This window comes from Salmo salar, chromosome 18 (assembly GCF_965601325.2).
Source record: "Salmo salar chromosome 18, fSalSal1, whole genome shotgun sequence".
Classification (NCBI taxonomy): Eukaryota; Metazoa; Chordata; class Actinopteri; order Salmoniformes; family Salmonidae; genus Salmo; species Salmo salar.
Window position 1 is genome coordinate 19,370,215 of NC_138308.1, and position 24,370 is coordinate 19,394,584.

The 24,370-nt window shown below is 44.3% G+C and overlaps 1 protein-coding gene across 2 annotated transcripts in view; it reads right to left on the bottom strand.

Moving 5' to 3' along the window:
• LOC106577086 (polymeric immunoglobulin receptor) overlaps positions 1–24,370 on the bottom strand; it is an 87,896-nt gene extending 63,526 nt beyond the window's left edge. For both annotated transcript variants that reach the window (XM_082964778.1, XM_082964777.1), the window contains exons 1-3: positions 24,248–24,370; positions 21,126–21,449; positions 20,356–20,700 (exon numbers count right to left, since the gene is read on the bottom strand). In XM_082964778.1, the coding sequence (XP_082820904.1) occupies positions 20,356–20,700; positions 21,126–21,449; positions 24,248–24,305 (727 nt within the window). In that variant the 5' untranslated portion in view covers positions 24,306–24,370. The remainder of the gene's footprint in view (positions 1–20,355; positions 20,701–21,125; positions 21,450–24,247) is intronic.

The following is a 24,370-nucleotide window of genomic DNA, read 5'->3' on the forward strand; positions in this document are numbered from 1 at the left end:
GGTCGGAATATTATCGCTTTTTTACGAGATAAATTGCATAAAAATTGATTTTAAACAGCGGTTGACATGCTTCGAAGTACGGTAATGGAATATTTAGAATTTTTTTGTCACGAATTGCGCCATGCGCGCAACCCTGATTTACCATTTCGGATAGTGTCTGGAACGCACAAACAAAACGCCGCTATTCGGATATAACGATGGATTATTTGGGACCAAACCAACATTTGTTATTGAAGTAGCAGTCCTGGGAGTGCATTCTGACGAAGACAACAAAAGGTAATCAAACTTTTATAATAGTAAATCTGATTTTGGTGAAGGCTAAACTTGCCGGGTGTCTAAATAGCTAGCCCGTGATGGCTGGGCTATGTACTTAGAATATTGCAAAATGTGCTTTCACCAAAAAGCTATTTTAAAATCGGACATATCGAGTGCATAGAGGAGTTCTGTATCTATAATTCTTAAAATAATTGTTATGCTTTTTGTGAACGTTTATCGTGAGTAATTTAGTAAATTGTTAGTAAATTCCTCGGAAGTTTGCGGGGGGTATGCTAGTTCTGAACGTCACATGCTAATGTAAAAAGCTGTTTTTTTATATAAATATGAACTTGATTGAACAAAACATGCATGTATTGTATAACATAATGTCCTAGGTGTGTCATCTGATGAAGATCATCAAAGGTTAGTGCTGCATTTAGCTGTCTTCTGGGTTTTTGTGACATTATATGCTAGCTTGAAAAATGGGTGTCTGATTATTTCTGGCTGGGTAGTCTGCTGACATAATCTAATGTTTTGCTTTCGCTGTAAAGCCTTTTTGAAATCAGACAGTGTGGTTAGATAAAGGAGAGTCTTGTCTTTAAAATGCTGTGAAATAGTCATATGTTTGAAAAATTGAAGTTTTTGTATTTTTGAGGAATTTGTAATTCGCGCCACGCCTATCATTTGATATTGGAGCAGGTGTTCCGCTAGCGGAACGTCTAGATGTAGGAGGTTAAGTATAGCTCTGACTTGTGTGATAAGTTTGTCTCTCCTCATTTGATAATAACCACCACATTTGGCGCCGAGGATGGGATGTGAATCTTCCCTTGGTGACCGCTCCTGACTACCTGGGTAAATTGTGAGCAAGGGATCCCTCAAAATTGGGATCTCAGCGCGACCACACTCCATGAACGGAGCAGCTGGACCCACCTAAGATCTGAGAGGAAGCGAGCCGAGTGGATACCACAACCCGAATATAGAGGTGAGCGAACCACACGAAGTTGAGCTCTGAGTGTGGTCCTGTGTTGAGGGGACACCGTGGAGATGTAAGCAGGGCCGAGTCAGTGGAAGATGATCTGAGAGTTTGCATACTCAAAGATACCTATCATTGGTCGGTTGCTGGCGACTTAGAGCCATCCTGACACTGAATTGATCACAGTGGGGATCAGTGCGGTCTGTAGGGGCGAGGGGCCAAGAGACGGTGTGTTCCTAGGGAAACATGTAGTTGGTGAAGTCCCATTGGATGAAGGACCTCTGTCTGAAGCTTATGAGCATTTTGTTATTCCTGTCACTTCACCTGAGGTGGAGTCAATTAGATAGGAGACACGGGTATTCTATTGGTAGTTTTGTATTTGGATAGACATAAGCAAATCTATACCACAGTAATCGCGGTAGGCAATATCCCCGTGTGGAGATAACACCCTGTTCTGAGGTCACTAATTAGCCAATATTTTAATGGAGATATGAATTTCCCTGTTCATATGGATAAAATATAAAATCATAAACAGTTTTTCCGGTTTTCTTTTCTAACCAGTTTTCTTTGTTTGTGTACCCCTGTGTGTGTGTGTCTGTGTTAACTGTGAGTGTGTAAGTGGAACAGGAACCATGGGAGCACACGTGAGCAAGGGATGCGGTATTCCAAGTCTTCCCATGGGAGCCCTGAAGGTCATGGCAGATAAGTGGGCAGGGACATTCTCGACCAGGTGAAATTATGGCATAGGGAATGAGGTTTTACCATTGACAGGGACACTGAGTGGGACACTGTTAGACGAAGTCAGGGAAAGACTAACAAGAAAGGCAAGAAAGATAGATTCGGTTAAATTTAGGAAATGGGAAACAGAGGCAGACAGGTGCACACAAAGGCAGGACCCATTTCGGGGAAAGCCCCGTCAGAATATGGTAGTGAGAAAAAAAGAGGAAAGATGATGAAAGAGATTTCCCCCTTCCCTGTTCTACTCCTCCTAATCTCTACCCAGTGGTGCCTTTGCCTGTGGCTGCAGCTGTCAACTTCCCTCCACCTGATCCAAATGACCCAGTGGACGCCCTCGCTCTACACCCCACTGCATCCCCACTGCAACTCCACAGTTCACTCCTGTGCCTCCCCTCACGTATGAATCTCCCCTAGCAGCAGCGGTGGACAAACTGCTCTCTGGACTAGCCATGCTGGCGGTGGGGATGACATCAACTGCGGGTGGAGGAGCCAGACAAGCGGACAGAAAGAGTCACAACCCGTTCCTTGAGGGCGCTCCCCCAATCATCCCAGATGACGATAAGACTCAGAAACTAACAGCTGCTCAGTTGACATTCTACCAGTGGGCTGCACTAGCAGCTGCTGGATGGGGTGCGAGTGGTGGAAGAACCTGGTACAACTGTCGAAAACCAGGCCATTTCGCCGCAAGCTGCACTCAAACTGCCCAGCAGCCGAGGGGAAGAGGTATAGAGACAAGCTGCACTCAAACTGCCCAGCAGCCGAGGGGAAGAGGTAGAGGCAAGCTGTACGCAAACTGCCCAGCAGCTAGGGGGAAGAGGTAGTGTCACGTTCATCGTATGGATTAGACCAAAATGCAGCGGGAATGTGAATACTCATCTTCTTTTATTGAGAAGGAACGTGAACACTGAACAAAATAACAAACACCAACGAAGACAGTCCTGTAAGGCAACACGCTATACATGGAACAACTACCCACAAACACAGTGACAAAAACCCCTTACTTATATATGGCCTCCAATTAAAAGCAACGAAGAACAGCTGCCTTTAATTGAAGGCCAAGCCAAAAAACCCTGAAAATAGAAATAGACTAAATAGACACAGACATAGAAATATACTAACATAGAACATTACCCCCCAAAAAAACAAAACACACTAAACAAACACCCCCTGCCACGCCCTGACCAAACTACAATAACAAACAACCCCTTTTACTGGTCAGGACGTGACAGGTAGAAGATCCCCAAGGGGGCCCTAGAGGAGGAGGCCCAGCAGGAGGACAGGGATGGGCTCCCCCTGCTCAGCAACAGCCAGAAGAAAAGAAAAATGAAGAAAAAGTGAAGACACAGAAACTACAGGCTGCCCAGCTGACATTTTACCAGGGAGCAGCCCCAGCAGGATAGGACAAGGGGGTGGCGTGCGCAAGTGCTACAACTGTGGGAAGCAGGGTCATTTCGCTGCTGACTGCTCACGGCCATCGAATCAACAAGGCAACAGAGGCAAGGGCGGACCAACAAGAGGGGCCCCAAGGAGGGGTGGTGGGGGGGAGGGGGCCAGAGGAAGGGAAGAGGAGGGCCTGTTTGGACACCCTCTGCTCAACAACAGCCATGGCAGCTGCCAACCAACCAATGGCCAGGGCCACCCAATACAGGGGGCCCCTCAGCAATAGTGGGGCCCACAAGGGGGCCCTCAAGGCAGAGGCCAACCTGGGGCCTGGCAGATGGGTCCGCCTGCACAGACAACCCTGTGCAATCCAGGACATGAGGAGGAGTAATGGCATGATGAGGGGACAGGGAAAGAACAGGGAGAATCGCCAGAACCAGTAGAACAAGCACGGGCAATTGTTTTTAAAGAACCATACCCTTCCTTGAATTGAGCCAACTGTGGAGGCTTGAGTCAATGGTGAGTCAATAATATGTCTTGTTGACACTGGGGCAGCTATGTCTGTCATTAATTGCTAGGCTATGAAAAAGCCTCCCATGTCTAGTGAAACAGTCAAAACTGTTGGGGCTTCAGGCCTCCCATTCAGAGAGCATGTAACTATGCTGTGAGGAGAAATGTCAACACCAATTTCTCTACTCCAATCACTGCCCGGTCAATCTAATGGGCAGGGACCACTTGTGCAAATTAGGCATTAATATAACGTGTGACCCTTCCCTGTTGTATATGAGGAGGAGGAGGGGGAGCAATTGATGTTGATGTCTGAGTTTTGTGACTGGTATTATGCATGGGACGTTGATAATGAGGTGCCCGATATTGCTTGTGTTTTCTCTATAACCAAAACCCATTGGGGCCACGAGGGCAGTTTCATCTCTGAAGCAGGCTTACATTGCATTTCCCATTTTTCACTATTGACAGGAGACCTGAGATATGAGAACCATAGGCTGTTAGAGAGTGTAGCATCATAATATGAACAGTATTAGGGTTTGTATTGCAGCAGTGATTTCTGTTAATCTAACCCCTGCACAGAAAGAGCTCTACATGTTTGAGGATAGCTCTCCACACGTGTCCCTGGCAGAATCAGATAGAGTTGAGTGGGCGGATACTTGGTTTTGGATGAAGGGGCTGGTGAATGCTTGTGATTACTGATACAGATACCAGGCGCCCCTCCAGAGCACAGTATCCACTCAGTAAAAAAGCTATTGCTGGTATTACCCCAGTACATGCTTCATTGCTAGAGTATGGAGCGTTAGTCCTGTGTCCAGAGTCACCTTGTTTGGCGTTTAGTTCAAGATTAAGGCCAGTTAAGAATGCTGTCTTTGCCCATGCCCCTGTGGTTCTGTCATGGAAATACTTCTAAAAAATAGCTTGTGAATTTAAAATAGACTTTATTACAAAGTAACAAGCATGTCTCGCTGGTATAAAGGATTTTGGAGACAGGCGCAGGAATACACAATAGGGGTTCTTAACCTCTCTAGGGGGTGTGGGACGGTAGCGTCCCACCTGGCCAACATCCGGTGAAATGCAGAGCGCCAAATTCAAATTAAATTACTATAAATATTTAACTTTCATGATATCACAAGTGTAATACATCAAAATAAAGCTTAACTTGTTGTTAAGCCAATAACATATTTCCTTAATCCTATAACAGCTTCCCTTAAGCCCATAACAGCTTTCCTTAAGCCCATAACAGCTTTCCTTAAGCCCATAACAGCTTTCCTTAAGCCCATAATTATTCTGTTTACTACTCTAAGATTTCACAGCACATGTACGGGAAAATTACCCATAGTTCCCAATCCAACTACGTTGTTATCTGTAGTCCCAGTTACAGCTAATTGGTTTTCTGTTATTGATTTGGCTAATGCGGTTTTTAGTATTTCCGTTGCACCAGAGTCCCAGTTCTGGTTTGCTTTCATGTTCCTTGGAAAGAAATACACTGATTCCCCGCAATATATTTATCCGGTTTGGCACAAAATTTGGAGGGTTTCATTCCCCAGGAGGGGAGCCCATTGATGTCATACGTTGATGACTTGTTACTGTGCTCTGAAACTCTCAAGGCATGTGAAACTGACACTCAAGCCACGAAGTATACTTTTTTTTAAAAAGTTGCAACTTCTTTTGGGACATGATACCACCCCAATGTATTTTTTATTTTGGGATATGATACCACCCCATGGCAGGCAGCTGGGGTCCAGAGAGAGTACAAGCTATTCTCTCTTTCCCACAGCCGGTAACCAAACAACGTATGATGTCACTGACTGGTATGACAGGGTACTGTCGGGTATGGCTGCCTGACTATGCCGAGGTAGTCCAGCCTCTATCAGATCTCATTTACAGTCACAAGATGGCTATGAATGATAAGATAAAATGGACCTCTGAATGACTGACTGCTCTGAAGAAACTGAAACAACTCATGACTACTTCTCCATATCTGGGTCTCCCTGTGCACATTCTAAACCCTTTCAATCTGTTTGTGTGTGAGAAGAATGGTTTTATTTCTCCTGTGTTGACTCAGGCTCAATCCAGCAACACTGTTGCCGACCATGGATGGAGAACCCTATGACTGCACAGCTCTGGTCGACATGGTATCAAAGCAAAGGTCAGATTTCACCCTGTGGAAACAGCGTGGGTTCATTACTTCCTCTGGGGAAACTATTTCTAACTTGAAACTTGTTGATAACCTCTTGACAGCTATTCTTCCCCTTTCTGAAATAGCTGTATGTAAATGTTTGGCTCATACTAACTCTTTTCCTCCTGTCTCCAAGAGCAACACAATGGCTGATTTGGCAGCAATGCAGCAACTGTGTCTGCTGATTCCCCTGTGTTACTGATGGTTTTACTTCCTGTTAACTTTTTCGTATCCTACTGATAGATCTGACTTACAATCCTCTGTAGGTCCAGTTGAATCAAGGAACTGGAAACGACTTTGTACATACGATCAGGGGCAGAAACTCTGGCTGGGCCCGGCTGGGCTACCAGTCCTAACACGTTCTTGTTTTCCTTACATGGTAGAGAACATGTGTCAAAGGGGAAAGTGGTTGATTTTGTAAATACATTTTGGTTTGCACCTGGGTTTTCTGTGTTTGCTGAACAATTTTGTGCAAAATATGTGATTTGTATGACTAACAACATGGGAAGAGGGATTCCCATGCCTATGTTGGCTCATCCAACCCCTGAAGGGCCCTATTGGCTCCTCATGAGGTTCTGACGGGTAGACCAATGAGAGTGATCAATTCCCCTTTCCCACAGAACAAGTTGACACTGATGGGCTGTGACGATGACATGGTAAGTTATTGTACTGCTCTAAACAATGTTCTGAAGGCTATTTTCCCCAGGGTGAAAGTGGCTCTGCCCCAGCCTCTGGTGGGGATCCTGCACAAACTGCAACCAGGTGACTGGGTGGTGGTGAAAGACCTGAGACGAAGGCATTGGAACCAGCAGAGGTGGACTGGACCATACCAGGTGTTGCTGATTATCTCCACTGCTGTTCGCGTAGCTGAGAGGTCTACTTGGATCCATGCCAGCCACTGTAGGAAGGTGCCATACTGCCCACCAGACCCAGAGGATGGAGGAGCCGAGATGCCGGAGGTCACCGACTAGATGGCCATGGGAGAATCTGGCCCAGACTCAACGCATCATGTTTTTTTTGCTCTTGTCTTGAGCCTTCTCATTACAGTTACCATATGGACAGTGACTCAAGGACAACCGGTCCTGAAAGATGGACAAAATGGTATGGACTCTTACTGATGACCGCTCAGTCCCATGGCGGGACTTAAATAACAGCCGCTCCAGCTCGAGTCAACGGCAGGCTCAGTACAGGAGTCCAGCAAACAATAGCCCTCCCATTGTTTAACTTCTATGGGCTAGGTGGGACGCCAGCGTCCCACCTGCGGGACACAGCCAGTGAAATATCAGGGCGGAAAATTAAAAAAGAACAAAATGTCATAATTCAACTTTCTCAAGCATACAACTATTTTACACCATTTTAAAGATAAACTTCTCGTTAATCAAACCACATTGTCCGATTTCAAAAAGGCTTTACAGCGAAAGCATAACATTAGATTATGTTAGGAGAGTACATAGACAAAAATAATCACACAGCCATTTTCCATGCAAGGACATTTGTCAATAAAACCCAAAACACAGCTAAATGAAGCACTAACCTTTGGCGATCTTCATCAAATGACACTCCTAGGACATTATGTTACACAATACATGTATGTTTTGTTCGATAAAGTTCATATTTATATCCAAAAACAGCATTTTACATTGAAGCGTGATGTTCAGAAAATGTATTCCCACCAAAACGGCCGGTGAATGTGCACATCAATTTACAAAAATACTAATCTTAAACGTTGACAAAATATATAACAATTATTTTAAGAATTATAGATAGACTACCCCTGGATGCAACCGCTGTGTCAGATTTTAAAATAGCTTTACGGAGAAAGCACATTTTTCAATATTCTGAGTACATAGCTCAGCCTACACGGCGAGCTATTCAGACACCCGCCAAGTTCGGGGCAAGCTAAACTCAGAATTAGTATTTGAAATATTCTCTTACCTTTGCTGATCTTCGTCAGAATGCACTCCCAGGACTGCTACTTCCACAAGAAATGTTGTTTTTGTTCGAAATAATCCAAATACCTCCGTTTTGTTCGTGCGTTCAGAGCACTATCCAAAGGCATAACGCGCGAGTGATGAACGAGAGACGAAAAGTCAAAATGTTCCATTACCGTACTTAGAAGCATGTCAAACGCTGTTTAAAATCAATCTTTATGGTATTTTTAATGTAAAATTGCGATATTATTCCAACCGCACAATAGCATATTCATTCAAGAAGAAAAAGAAGGAGGGGTGCGCTCGCGGGACCGAGCATATCCAATCCCTTTGTTGCCAGGCAGTCCACTCAGAAACTGAGCTCCTATTATCTGCCCAGTGAAGGGAAAATGCTCAAAGCACTTTCTGAAGGCTTTAGACAGGTACGTTTTTCATCCGGCGTGAAAATACTACCCCCTAGCCCAGACAGGTTTAAGAAGACGGAGATCAATGCATCAACGTGATGATTGTCCTCTTTGTACAGATGAAGAGTGTACTTTTGTATAATTTTGTATTGTTTAAATGATTCTCTTGAGAATGTTTTTCACCATGTGAAGGTGAAGTTGATTGGAAAGTTAATCCGAAAGTAAGAATTCTAATTTTAAATGGTTTGTACTGATTAAGATTTAGCAAAGTGAAAACTAACAATGTTTATGTTATGAATGTTTGTTATTTATTATTTTTTTTTAGTGGATGTTTCACAGTCAAGTTAAATTACACAATCAAGTAAAGGTAGGAGCAGATTTACAACTTGTGGGAGTTCCCATAGGGGTTAATCTGACTATACAAATGGATTTACCATTCTTAGTGGAGATACCACGTAACTCTGACCTAATGACATCTCTCTGTTGTTACACCACACAGGCCCCCCATTGTTTGCTAGGCCAGATAATACCACGTTTGGAGGGTGGATCATGGAACTGTGTCTGACCGTTGTTTTAGTCATTGTATTGATTTTGCAGCTCATCCTCATGCTGAAGTTTTGCGGCAATATGTGTTTAAAACTGGTAACAAATTCAATGCCAAATGTAATGTTAACTGTTGCCATGACAAGGGCCAGAATGCAGGATGTGAAGGATGAGCTACATTTTACTGCTGAAGACAGTGATGTTTGACCTGTTGCATACTTAGAAATGTGTCTGTTGTAGACAGAGGCTTGCTATCACAAGGTCAGGTCAGTGGGAGTGGAATATTGGCTGAACGCCCAGACTCTGTGATAGCCAGGTGTTTACATTTACATTTACATTTAAGTCATTTAGCAGACGCTCTTATCCAGAGCGACTTCCAAATTGGTGCATTCACCTTATGATATCCAGTGGAACAACCACTTTACAATAGTTCATCTAAAAAAATCTTTTGGGGGGGGGGGTTAGAAGGATTATTTTATCCTATCCTAGGTATTCCTTAAAGAGGTGGGGTTTCAGGTGTCTCCGGAAGGTGGTGATTGACTCCGCTGTCCTGGCGTCGTGAGGGAGCTTGTTCCACCATAGGGGTGCCAGAGCAGCGAACAGTTTTGACTGGGCTGAGCGGGAACTGTGCTTCCTCAGAGGTAGGGGGACCAGCAGGCCAGAGGTGGATGAGCGCAGTGCCCTCGTTTGGGTGTAGGGACTGATCACAGCCTGAAGGTACGGAGGTGCCGTTCCCCTCACGGCTCCGTAGGCAAGCACCATGGTCTTGTAGCGGATGCGAGCTTCAACTGGAAGCCAGTGGAGAGAGCGGAGGAGCGGGGTGACGTGAGAGAACTTGGGAAGGTTGAACACCAGACGGGCTGCGGCGTTCTGGATGAGTTGTAGGGGTTTAATGGCACAGGCAGGGAGCCCAGCCAACAGCGAGTTGCAGTAATCCAGACGGGAGATGACAAGTGCCTGGATTAGGACCTGCGCCGCTTCCTGTGTGAGGCAGGGTCGTACTCTGCGAATGTTGTAGAGCATGAACCTACAGGATCGGGTCACCGCCTTGATGTTAGTGGAGAATGACAGGGTGTTGTCCAGGGTCACGCCAAGGTTCTTAGCACTCTGGGAGGAGGACACAATGGAGTTGTCAACCGTGATGGCGAGATCATGGAACGGGCAGTCCTTCCCCGGGAGGAAAAGCAGCTCCGTCTTGCTGAGGTTCAGCTTGAGGTGGTAATCCGTCATCCACACTGATATGTCTGCCAGACATGCAGAGATGCGATTCGCCACCTGGTTATCAGAAGGGGGAAAGGAGAAGATTAATTGTGTGTCGTCTGCATAGCAATGATAGGAGAGACCATGTGAGGATATGACAGAGCCAAGTGACTTGGTGTATAGCGAGAATAGGAGAGGGCCTAGAACAGAGCCCTGGGGAACACCAGTGGTGAAAGCACGTGGTGCGGAGACAGATTCTCGCCACACCACCTGGTAGGAGCGACCTGTCAGGTAGGACGCAATTCAAGCGTGGGCCGCTCCGGAGATGCCCAACTCGGAGAGGGTGGAGAGGAGGATCTGATGGTTCACAGTATCAAAGGCAGCAGATAGGTCTAGAAGGATGAGAGCAGAGGAGAGAGAGTTAGCTTTAGCAGTGCGGAGAGCCTCCGTGACACAGAGAAGAGCAGTCTCAGTTGAATGACCAGTCTTGAAACCTGACTGATTTGGATCAAGAAGGTCATTCTGAGAGAGAAAGCAAGAGAGCTGGCCAAGGACGGCACACTCAAGAGTTTTGGAGAGAAAATAAAGCAGGGAAACTGGTCTGTAGTTGTTGACATCGGAGGGATCGAGTGTAGGTTTTTTGAGAAGGGGTGCAACTCTCGCTCTCTTGAGGACGGAAGGGACGTATCCAGTGGTCAAGGATGAGTTGATGAACGAGGTGAGATAAGGGAGAAGGTCTCTGGAAATGGTCTGGAGGAGAGAGGAGGGGATAGGGTCAAGCGGGCGGGTTGTTTGGCGGCCGGCCGTCACAAGTCGCAAGATTTCATCTGGAGAGAGAGGGGAGAAAGAGGTCAAAGCATAGGGTAGGGCAATGTGAGCAGGACCAGTGGTAGAAAGTGGACCAGCGGTGTCGTTTGACTTAACCTCTATGGGCTAGGCGGGACGAATTCGTCCCACCTACGTAACAGCCACTTGCAGCCTGTGGTGCGATTTTCAAAACCTTAAAAATCCTATTACTTCAATTTCTCAAACATATGACAATTTTACAGCTATTTAAAGACAAGACTCTCGTTAATCTAACCACACTGTCCGATTTCAAAAAGGCTTTACAACAAAAGCAAAACATTAGATTATGTCTGCAGAGTACCAAGCCAGAAATAATCAGACACCCATTTTTCAAGCTAGCATATAATGTCACCAAAACCCAGAAGACAGCTAAATGCAGCACTCACTTTTGATGATCTTCATCAGATGACAACCCTAGGACATTATGTTATACAATACATGCATGTTTTGTTCAATCAAGTTCATATTTATATCAAAAACCAGCTTTTTACATTAGCATGTGACGTTCAGAACTAGCATACTTCCGGGGGAATTCGCTAACATTTTACTAAATTACTCACGATAAACGTTCACAAAAAGCATAACAATTATTTTAAGAATTATAGATACAGAACTCCTCTATGCACTCGATATGTCCGATTTTAAAATAGCTTTTTGGTGAAAGCACATTTTGCAATATTCTAAGTACATAGCCCAGGCATCACGGGCTAGCTATTTAGACACCCGGCAAGTTTAGCACTCACCAATATCAGCTTTACTATTATAAAAGTTTGATTACCTTTTGTTGTCTTCGTCAGAATGCACTCCCAGGACTGCTACTTCAATAACAAATGTTGGTTTGATCCAAAATAATCCATCGTTATATCCGAATAGCGGCGTTTTGTTCGTGCGTCCCAGACACTATCTGAAATGGTAAATCATGGCGCAATTCGTGACAAAAAAAATCTAAATATTCCATTACCGTACTTCGAAGCATGTCAACCGCTGTTTAAAATCCATTTTATGCCATTTTTCTCGTAGAAAAGCGATAATATTCCGACCGGGAATGTCCATTTAGCTAAACTGAGGAAAGTAAACAAAGCTTTCGGTCGACGCGGGCACGCGCCTGAGTCTCACAGTACTGTAACCAGCCACTACCCAAACGCGCTACTTTGTTTCAGCCAGAGCCTGCAAAGCCACGATTCAGCTTTTTGCCGCCTTCTGAGACCCTATGGCAGCCGTAGGAAGTGTCACGGGACAGCTAAGATCCTCACTCTTCAATAAACAGAGACAAGAAGAACGACACCTTGTCAGACAGGCCACTTCCTGCCTGAAACCTTGTCAGGTTTTTGCCTGCCAAATGAGTTCTGTTATACTCACAGACACCATTCAAACAGTTTTAGAAACTTTAGGGTGTTTTCTATCCATGTGCATTAAGTATATGCGTATATTCGAGTTACTGGGTAGGAGTGGTAACCAGATTAAATCGGGTATGTTTTTTATCCAGCCGTGTCAATACTGCCCCCTATCCTAAACAGGTTAACAAACGAGGAACGGATGTTGTCAACTTTCTTTTGAAAATGGTTGACGAAGTCATCCACAGAGAGGGAGGAGTGGGGGGGGGGAGGAGGATTCAGGAGGGAGGAGAAGGTGGCAAAGAGCTTCCTAGGGTTAGAGGCAGATGCTTGGAATTTAGAGTGGTAGAAAGTGGCTTTAGCAGCAGAAACAGAAGAGGAAAATGTAGAGAGGAGGGAGTGAAAGGATGCCAGGTCCGCTGAGAGGCGAGTTTTCCTCCATTTCCGCTCGGCTGCCCGGAGCCCTCTTCTGTGAGCTCGCAATGAGTCGTCAAGCCATGGAGCAGGAGGGGAGGACCGAGCCGGCCGGGAGGATAGGGGACATAGAGAGTCAAAGGATGCAGAAAGGGAAGAGAGGAGGGTTGAGGAGGCAGAATCAGGATATAGGTTGGAGGAGGTTTGAGCAGAGGGAAGAGATGATAGGATGGAAGAGGAGAGAGTAGCGGGAGAGAGAGAGCGAAGGTTGCGACGGCGCAATACCATCCGAGTAGGGGCAGAGTGAGAAGTGTTGGAGGAGAGCGAGAGGGAAAAGGATACAAGGTAGTGGTCGGAGACTTGGAGGGGAGTTTTAATGAGATTAGTGGAAGAACAGCATCTAGTAAAGATGAGGTCAAGCGTATTGCCTGCCTTGTGAGTAGGGGGGGAAGGTGAAAGGGTGAGGTCAAAAGAGGAGAGGAGTGGAAAGAAGGAGGCAGAGAGGAATGAGTCAAAGGTAGACGTGGGGAGGTTAAAGTCACCCAGAATTGTGAGAGGTGAGCCATCCTCAGGAAAGGAACTTATCAAGGCGTCAAGCTCATTGATGAACTCTCCAAGGGAACCTGGAGGGCGATAAATGATAAGGATGTTAAGCTTGAATGGGCTGGTAACTGTGACAGCATGGAATTCAAAGGAGGAGATAGACAGATGGGTCAGGGGAGAAAGAGAGAATGTCCACTTGGGAGAGATGAGGATTCCAGTGCCACCACCCCGCTGGCCAGATGCTCTCGGGGTATGCGAGAACATGTGGTCAGACGATGAGAGAGCAGTAGGAGTAGCAGTGTTATCTGTGGTAATCCATGTTTCCGTCAGCGCCAAGAAGTCGAGGGACTGGAGGGTAGCATAGGCTGAGATGAACTCTGCCTTGTTGGCCGCAGACCGGCAGTTCCAGAGGCTGCCGGAGACCTGGAACTCCACGTGGGTCGTGCGCGCTGGGACCACCAGGTTAGAGTGGCAGCGGCCACGCGGTGTGAAGCGTTTGTATGGCCTGTGCAGAGGGGAGAGAACAGGGATAGACAGACACATAGTTGACAGGCTACAGAAGAGGCTACGCTAATGCAAAGGAGATTGGAATGACAAGTGGACTACACGTCTCGAATGTTCAGAAAGTTAAGCTTACGTTGCAAAAATTATTGACTAAAATTACTAAAATGATACAGTACTGCTGGCTGGTGAAGTAGGCTAGCTAGCAGTGGCTGCGTTCTTTACTTTGTTTGAAAGTGTAGCTGGCTAGGTAACCTCGATAGTTTCAGTACTACACCTTTATCATGATACAAAGGCAACTATGTAGCTAGCTAACATAACACTAATCAAGACGTTCCTTTGTAATGTATTTAGTTTCTACAATGCTGCTCGTCGGTAAAAGTTGGCTAGGTTTGGAAAATGGCGTCGCGGAGGACGAAAATAGCTGGCTAGCTAACCTCGATAATTACTCTAAACTACACAATTATCAAACTATGACAAAGACAACTATGTAGCTAGCTAACACTACACTAATCAAATCGTTCTGTTGTAATGTATTAGTTTCTACAGTGCTGCTACTCGGTAAAGGTTGGCTAGCTAGCAGTGGGTTTGATGTTGACTAGGTGTGTTGACTAAGTTTGGAGAACGGCGTCGCGGCGGACGAAAATAGCTGGCTAGCTTACTCTAAAACTACACAATTATCTTAGATACAAAGACAGCAAAGACAACTATGTAGCTAGCTAGCTAACACTACACTAATTAAATCGTTCCATTGTAATGTATTAGTTTCTACAGTGCTGCTAGTCGGTAGAAGTTGGCTAGCTAGCAGTGTTGACTAAGTTTGGAGAACGGCGTCGCAGCGGACGAAAATAGCTGGCTAGCTAACCTCGATAATTACTCTAAACTACACAATTATCGTTGATACAAAGACAGCTATGTAGCTAGCTAAAAATTGCTCAGATCAAACAAATCAAACCGCTGTAATGTAATGTAAGGTGTTCTCGTAAACTGGGAGCAAGCACTTTGCTGAGAAAGGACACACTTGGCTATCATAAGCAGACACTGGCAAGTTAGAACTGTTTATGGTATGAAGGTTAAAACCTGTTAGGGCTAGGGGGCAGTATTGACGCGGCCGGATAAAAAACGTACCCGATTTAATCTGGTTACTACTCCTGCCCAGTAACTAGAATATGCATATAATTATTGGCTTTGGATAGAAAACACCCTAAAGTTTCTAAAACTGTTTGAATGGTGTCTGTGAGTATAACAGAACTCATATGGCAGGCAAAAACCTGAGAAGATTCTCACCAGGAAGTGGCCTGTCTGACAAGTGGTTGTTCTTCTTGCCTCTGTTTATTGAACATTTAGGATCTTTGCTGTAACGTGACACTTCCTACGGCTCCCATAGGCTCTCAGAACCCAGGGAAAAAGCTGAATGATATCGAGGCAGCCTCTGGCTGAAACACATTATCGCGTTTGGATAGTGGCTGGTCAGAGTACTCTGAGACTCACGCTCGTGCACGAGGGCACGAGATGTATTTATTTTCTCTCTCTTTGTACGTATACAGGCTTTCCCGGTCGGAATATTATCACTTTTTTACGAGAAAAATGGCATAAAAATGTATTTTAAACAGCGGTTGACATGCTTCGAAGTACGGTAATGGAATATTTAGAATTTCTTTGTCACGAAATGCGCAATGCTCGTAACCCTTATTTACCCTTCGGATAGTGTCTTGAATGCACGAACAAAACGCTGCTGTTGGAACATAACTATGGATTATTTGGGACCAAACCAACATTTGTTATTGAAGTAGAAGTCCTGGGAGTGCATTCTGACGAAGACAGCAAAGGTAATAACATTTTTCTTATAGTAAATCTGACTTTGGTGAATGCTAAACTTGCTGGGTGTCTAAATAGCTAGCCCTGTGATGCCGGGCTATCTACTTAGAATATTGCAAAATGTGCTTTCACCGAAAAGCTATTTTAAAATCGGACATATCGAGTGCATAGAGGAGTTCTGTATCTATAATTCTTAAAATAATTGTTATGTTTTTTGTGAACGTTTATCGTGAGTAATTTAGTAAATTCACCGGAAGTGTTCGGTGGGAATGCTAGTAACATGCTAGTCACATGCTAATGTAAAAAGCTGGTTTTTGATATAAATATGAACTTGATTGAACAGACATGCATGTATTGTATAACATAATGTCCTAAGATTGTCATCTGATGAAGATCATCAAAGGTTAGTGCTGCATTTAGCTGTGGTTTGGGTTTATGTGACATTATATGCTAGCTTGAAAAATGGGTGTCTGATTATTTCTGGCTGGGTACTCTGCTGACATAATCTAATGTTTTGCTTTCGTTGTAAAGCCTTTTTGAAATCGGACAGTGTGGTTAGATTAACGAGAGTCTTGTCTTTAAAATGGCGTAAAATAGTCATATGTTTGAGAAATTGAAGTAATAGCATTTCTAAGGTATTTGAATAACGCGCCACGGGATTCTCGCTGCGTCAATTCCGGACTGCAGGGCGACTCTCGCTGCGTCAATTCCGGACTGCAGGGTGACTCTCGCTGCGTCAATTCCGGACTGCAGGGCGACTCTCGCTGCGTCAATTCCGGACTGCAGGGCGACTCTCGCTGCGTCAATTCCGGACTGCAGGGCGACTCTCGCTGCATCAATTCCGGACTGTAGGGCAACTCTCGCTGCGCCGATTCCGGACTGTAGGGCGACTCTCGCTGCGCCGATTCCGGACTGTAGGGCGACTCTCGCTGCGCCGATTCCGGACTGTAGGGCGACTCTCGCTGCGCCGATTCCGGACTGTAGGGCGACTCTCGCTGCGCCGATTCCGGACTGTGGGCCGTCTCTCTCGGCTCCGGACTGTGGGCCGTCTCTCTACGGGGCACTGTCGCCGGAAGCTCTGAACGTGCCACTGTTGACGGAAGCTCTGGACGAGGCACTGTCACCGGAAGCTCTTGACGGGGACTGCGCACTGAAGGCCTGATGCGTGGGGCTTGCTTAGGACGTGCCAGACTAAGGACACGCACCACAGGGCTAGTGCGAGGAGCAGGACGAGCTGGACTGGGCTGACGCACTGGAGGCCTGGTGCGTGGGGCTGGTAGTGGAGGTACCAGACTGGTGACACGCACCCCAAGGCTAGTGCGAGGAGCGGGAACAGGACGTACTAGACTGGGCTGACGCACTGGAGGCCTGGTGCGTGATGTTGGCTTTGGACACGCCAGAGTGGAGACACGCACCTCAGGGCTAGTACGAGGAGCAGGAACTGGATACACCGGGCCATGGGTAAACACTGCAGGTCTGGAGCGCACCTCCTGCACAACCCGTTCTGGCTGGATGGTAATAGCAGCCCTGCACGAGCGGAGTGCTGGCACAGGGAGAACTGGGCTGTGCAGAGGCCTGATGGTTGCCGTGTGTAGAGCAAGCGTAGGGTAGCCTGGGCCTAGGAGGCGCACCGGTGGCCAGATGCGCTGTGCAGGCATCCTCCTTCCAGGCTGCTTGCCCACTCTAGCACGGCACTTGCATGGGCGAGATCGTGCGCACCTCCGCATACTCCGGCGCTCTCCACTCCATACACTCCCCATAATAAGCACGGGGAGTTGGCTTAGGGCTCACCCTTGGCCCAGCCAAACTATCCGTGTGCCCCCCCCCAAAAATGTCTTGGGGTGCCTCTCGTGCTTCCCAATTGGCGTGTATAACGCCTCATACCGGCGCCGCTCTGCCTTGGCTGCCTCTATCTCGTCTGGTGGGCGACGGTATTCCCCAGCCTGGTGCCATGGTCCAGCCCCGTCCAGAATCTCCTCCCATGTCCACGATTCCCTGTAGTCCACATAATTCCTCTCCAGCTCCTTACCCCGCTGCTTGTTCCGTTTGTGGTGGGTAGTTCTGTAACGGGTGTCGTAATGATTCGACCAAGGAGCAACCTCATGCTAATCACATTAGCCTATGTTAGCTCAACGTTCCCACGGGGATCCCACCGATCCTGTAGAGGTTAATGGCACACATACACAATCCATGTCTCGATTGTCTCAATGCTTAAAAATCCTTCTTTAACCTGTCTTCTCCTCTTCATCTACACTTATTTAATTGGATTTAAATAGTGACATCAATAAGGGATCATAACAGTCACCTGGATTCACCTGGCCAAAAGTATGACCTCCAAAAGTATTGGGACAGTGACACATGTTTTGTTATTTTGGCTCTGTACTTCAACACTTTGAATTTTGACAGTCTGCAATTTAACCTCAATTACTGTGAGGTTAAATTGCAGACTGTGAACTTTAATTTGAGTATATTTTCTTTCATATCGGGTGAAATGTTTAGAAATTACAACACCTATTGTTCACAGTCCCCCCTTTTAGGGGACTAAACGTTTTGGGACAAATTCATTTATACATATTAAATTAGTCCATTTGCTTTTTGTTTTGGTTGTGTTTCAGATTATTTTGTGCCCAATAGAAATTAATGGTAAGTAATGTAGTGTGTCGTCACTTTTGTTGTCACTTTTATTGTAAATAAGAATAGAATACATTTCTAAACACTACTACATTAATGTGGATGCTACCATGATTACGGAAAGTCCTGAATGAACAGTGAAAAATTATGAGTGAGAAAGTTACAGACGCACAAATATCGTACCACCCCTCCCACCCTCCAAAAAATGCTAACCTCCTCTGTTATTGTAATTGTCTTGGGAGTATGATATTTGTGCATCTGTAACTTTATCTCATCATTATTCACTATTCATTCTGGATTATCCGTAGTCATGGTAGCATGCACATTCATGTAGAAGTGTTTAGAAACATATTCTATTTACAGTAAAAGTGACTCCTTCATAATGTTTTGTACACTCAGTGTGTTGTTGTTTCTTTCAGGAAAAAAGTATTTGGTGCAAACTGTTGGTAAATTTGGCCCTTGATCTCTCCAGAAACAACTCTCTGGTGTCTATGCATCCTTGGTATCATCTTGATGTCTGTTTTCCCTGAACTTCACCACAGCAATGATGGTGGACAGGAGGAACAGCAGTGCACTTCCAGCTTTCACCAGGTAGAAAATGCGTTCCAATCTGTAGAAGAACACAATCACTTTGTCATGACATTATAAAAATTGCAGTCAGATAGACCGTTTTTGGAGAGATAACTGTCCAGGGGGAACTTCCTGTATTTAAAAAAAGAGATAACATAAGCTATCATACTTTACTGTCCTTCTTCAGAACACTTCTTGTATATCTATTGATTTCCTGACCACTCAACATCAGTGGAGGCTGTTTGGAGGAGAGATAGGAGGACACGCTCCTTGTAATGGCTGGAATGGAATACAGGGAATGATAGCATTCCATTCATTCAATTCCAGCCATTAAAATGAGCCCATCCTCCTATAGTTCACCCCACAAGCCTCCTCTGCTCAACATCTTAGTTTTCATATTTTAATGTGGAAGTGTGAAAAGTTGCTTTAAAGTCATCCACAGACCTCCTGTAGGCAAGTCACAGGACACGCACAAAGATATCAAACCATGTGGAAGTGATACAAGAATATTTAAGGAAAGTGTTTTGTTTTGTATACACTCCTCTATAGCTGAAAATCAAATAGAGTCATTTGTAATTTGGGGAATTCAAAGTATTATTGTTAACCCAGACACCTGTCTCTGCTTTGATCAGCCTTTCTAGTCAGGTGCCCCACACCCTTACAGTATAACCAACTGTTTGGATGGCTATTAAAGTGAGGGATATGCAGCAGACTGAATACTGACCTCTGGTTCTTCTCTTGTTGCATCTCGTCAGTTCCCCCATTGTTCTGGTCTGTAGTAACAGAAGGGGTGACTGTGGGCTGAGAAGTAATAGACTCAGCACTGATTAGTGATGTTTGGTGTGTGGTCGGAGTTTGTGTTGCTGTGAGAGACAGAAATGATAAAGTATCTCCAATAAACTGACTGGTGTATCATTGACATTCAAATAAATTGAACCAGGTAATTCAGATGATGATTATAACTAATCACTATTTTAGCTCATTTGTGACATGTATTAAAATCCAATTCTTATTATCAGTATTCATTTAAAATCTGGTTGGTAGCTATGATGAAAACGTTTCATTTCATTTTCTTAATGATCTTTATCATGACTGACAGGATAATCTCAAGAGAATGCGTGGTCAACAGATTTCCACTTTGTTTCAGAAAAGGCATTTCAATGTTCCTTAATCTCTAACAACATTGGATTGTCACGACCGTCGTTTAAACAATTTGACCAAGACGCAGCGTGAGTAGAGTTCCACATTTGTATTGCTCGTGAAACTTCCCCCCAGAAAAAAACAAAGATATACCGATCATGCAAAATGTAGCACACAAAGGCACTCACACAAAACAATATCCCACATCGCAGGTGGGAAAAAGCACACACTAAGTATGATCCCCAATTATAGGTAACGATATTCAGCTGCGTCTAATTGGGAACCATACACCTACACCAACATAGAAATAAACTAACTAGAAATCCCCCTAGTCACGCCCTGACCTAAAACACCATAGAGAACCCCGAGGGCTCTCTATGGTCAGGGCGTGACATGGATGAATAAAAAGGGAATCATACTTGGTTATATGGGATTGCTCTGTACTTACTTGTGATGATGGTGGTGGTGCTCTGTGTTGTGGTTGGTTGATTGACAGTGACATGAACAGGCATCTGTAGGTCTCCCTTTTCACACCAGTACCAGCCAGTGTTCTCCATCATCAATCCACTCATATTCACCATTAAGACATAACCGTTGGTGGTTTCTCTCTGCTCCTGCACTAACTTCACAAATGTTCCATCTAAATCCCCAGAATGTCCCACAGCCACACACGAGCCTCCCATCCTGCACCACCTCCCGCTGCCTCCATATGAACTAAAGTAACAGCACACGGTGACACTCCCTCCTACAACTCCAGTCAGCTCTTGTTGGTCCACATAGAGTTCTGGAGTACCTGAACACAATGATAGAGGCTGTGATTGGATGAGTCTGACAAAGAATACACCAATATATATATTGGCGACTACTTAGTCATCATTGATATTCATATAACACTGAGAAAGTGTATGTTGAAACACTGGTTCAGTCACTGATAGTATGTACAATAGATATAGACTAGAGCATACAGAACAGACAGTGTGTTTGATGATGATACAGCAACATGTGATTCTATCAAACACACTGTCTGTCCTGACCCAGGAACTGCACAGAGATGTAATCAACCAATATAATATCCTCTATGGATTTCATTTGGTGAAAATATGTATGACTGCTTTGTAGAGGGAAAAGTAATACCCTCATCAACACGACTATTATGGAACATTACTGAGCACTACTATTAATTCTGCTTTAATAGACATAGCAGTGTTTGGATCTTACCTGGAGAAACAGATATCTGCAGTCCAACCCCATCATCTGCCTTGTTCTTCCTCTCCACAATACACCAGTAATAATCAGAATCACTAGAACTAAGACTTGTCATGGTCACAGTGAAGACTCGCTGGTTGATGTCATCAGAGATTGTGGTCTTTCCACTGGTTTTAGGATGATCAGTGCGTACAACAGTAGAGCCACCTAACCAATAATATCCCCTACACCAGTACTTCACATTGTTACTATATCTCTGATCATAGAGACATGGGATGGTGATGGAGCTTCCTTGCTTTACAGACACATGACTCACTGTGGACACACTCTGTGTATCTGTAGACACAACAAAAGAAAACACATTTAGATTACTTCATTTTACCCAGCTGCTCATAAGTCCCATCATATGATCAGCCAAACAACTTGACATACTGTAATGCTTGATTTGTGACTTCTGTAAAAAAAAATGGCAAACTGCAGCCACACCATGTGTTTGTAACACCAGACAGTAACTTAGATGTAACTGCTGGTGTTGACACACCCATGTCCATCCATTAGAACAGAGGCAACACTTGAACAATTAAAGTCATATTTAGCTTTGACATGGAAATTACTATACTACTAAACTATGGAGACAATCTATAACTAATCAACTAAAATATATATATAAAAAAAATAAAGATTCAAGTTTGGGAATGTTTAGTATATACAGCTGAAGTCGGACGTTTACATACACCTTAGCCAAATACATTTAAATTCAGTTTTTCACAATTCCTGCCATTTAATCTAGTAAAGATTCCCTGTCTTAGGTCAGTTAGGATCACCACTTTATTTTAAGAATGTGAAATGTCAGAATAATAGTAGAAAGAAGTATTTATTTCAGGTTTCATTTCTTTCATCACAGTCCCAGTGGGTCCGAAGTTTACATACACTCAATTAGTATTTGGTAGCATTGCCTTTAAATTGTTTAACTTGGGTCAAATGTTTCAGTTAGTCTTCCACAAGCTTCCCACAATTAGTTGGGTGAATTTTGGCCCATTCCTCCTGACAGAGCTGGTGTAACTGAGTCAGGTTTGTAGGCCTCCTTGCTCGCACACGCTTTCTCAGTTCTGCCGACAAATTTTCTATAGGACTGAGGTCAGGGCTTTGTGATAGCCACTCCAATACCTTGACTTTGTTGTCCTTAAGCCATTTTGCCACAACTTTGGAAATATGCTTGGGGTCATTGTTCATTTGGAAGACCTGTTTGCGACCAAGCTTTAACTTCCTGACTGATGTCTTGAGATGTTGCTTCAATATATCCACATCATTTTCCATCCTCATGATACCATCTATTTTGTGAAGTGCACCAGTCCCTCCTGCAGCAAAGCACCCCCACAACATGCTGCTGCCACCTCCGAGCTTCAGGGTTGGGATGGTGATCTTTGGCTTGCAAGCCTCCCCCTTTTCCCTCCAAATATAATGATGGTCATTATGGCCAAAAAGTTATATTTTTGTTTCATCAGACCAGAGGACATTTCTCCAAAAAGTACGATCTGTGTCCCCATGTGCAGTTGCAAACTGTAGTCTGGCTTTTTTTATGGAGGTTTTGGAGCAGTGGCTTCTTCCTTGCTGAGCGTCCTTTCAGGTTCTGTTGATATAGGACTCGTTTTACTGTGGATATAGATACTTTTGTACCTGTTTCCTCCAGCATCTTCACAAGGTCCTTTGCTGTTGTTCTGGGATTGGTGTGCACTTTTCATCTCTAGTAGACAGAATGCGTCTCCTCCTGAGCGGTTTGACGGCTGCGTGGTCCTATGGTGTTTATACTTGCGTACTATTGTTTGTACAGTTGAACGTAGTACCTTCAGGTGTTTGCTCCCAAGGATGAACTAGGCTTGTGGAGGTCTTCCATTTTTTTCTGAGGTCTTGACTGATTTCTTTAGATTGTCCCATGATGTCAAGCAAAGAGGCACTGAGTTTGATGGTAGGCCTTGAAATACATCCACAGGTTCACCTCCAATTGACTCAAATGATGTCAATTAGCCTATCAGAAGCTTCTAAAGCCATGACATTATTTTCAGGAATTTTCCAAGCTGTTTAAAACCTCTCTGGGATCGTTTGGGACATGAGCGTCCCACCTCGCCAACAGCCAGTGAAATTGCAGGGCACCAAATTCAAACAACAGAAATCTCATAATTGAAATTCCTCAAACATACAAGTATTATACATAATTTTAAAGCTAAACTTTTTGTTAATCCAGCCACAGTGTCCGATTTCAAAAAGTCTTTACGGCGAAAGCACACCATGAAATTATGTTAGGTCAGCGCCTAGCCACAGAGAACCATACAGCCATTTTCCAAAGAAGGAGAGGTGTCACAAAAGTCAGAAATAGCGTTAAAATGAATCACTTACCTTTGATAATCTTCATCTGATGGCACTCCCAGGTCTCCATGTTAGACAATACATGTTTGTTTTGTTCGTTAAAGTTCCACTTTTTGTCCAAATACCTCCTTTTTGTTTGCACGTTTAGTCCAGTAATCCAAATGCACAAAGCCCGGGCACAAAGTCCAGACGAAAACTCAAAAAAGTTCCATTAAAGTTTGTAGAAACATGTCAAATGATATATATGATCAATCTTTAGGATGTTTTTATCATAAATCTTCAATAATATTCCAACCGGACAATTCCGTTGTCATTAGAAAGGAAAGAGAACGAGTGTCGTGCTCGCGTCTACGCGCGAGACTAAACTAATGTATTTCAATTTGAACACTTGTTGAAACAGCTCTTATTCGATCACAATACATTTGCACATTTGTTAAAATTCATATTGATAGACACCGGCACTTTTTCTCTTCTATTTATTAATAATATGTTAGTTCTCTTTTACTTGAAGTCTTATTTAAATGTGTTATGCAACAACTAGAAATATAGAACTGTTGAAAAGTACAACTGTTTCACAAGATAAATCATTAAAAACAGCATTTATCTATCACCTGACCACAAAATGCTGAAATCCATAATGTGACCACAATGTCCATGGGCAAAGAAGACAGAACATTACAAGTGTTATGACTTTAAGCATGTTTTCACTGATTGACTTGAAGGAACTAAGCCTAATAATATCAAACAACTAAAGGTCTTCGCTCACTTACCTGAGAGTCCGGTGAGGAAGAAAAGGATATGCAGGACAAGGAGGATATGTGGAGCCATGAATGGATGAGAGATGATGTCTCTGGTAGTATTTATGTTTGTGTGGGAGTACTGGTGTGTCAGCA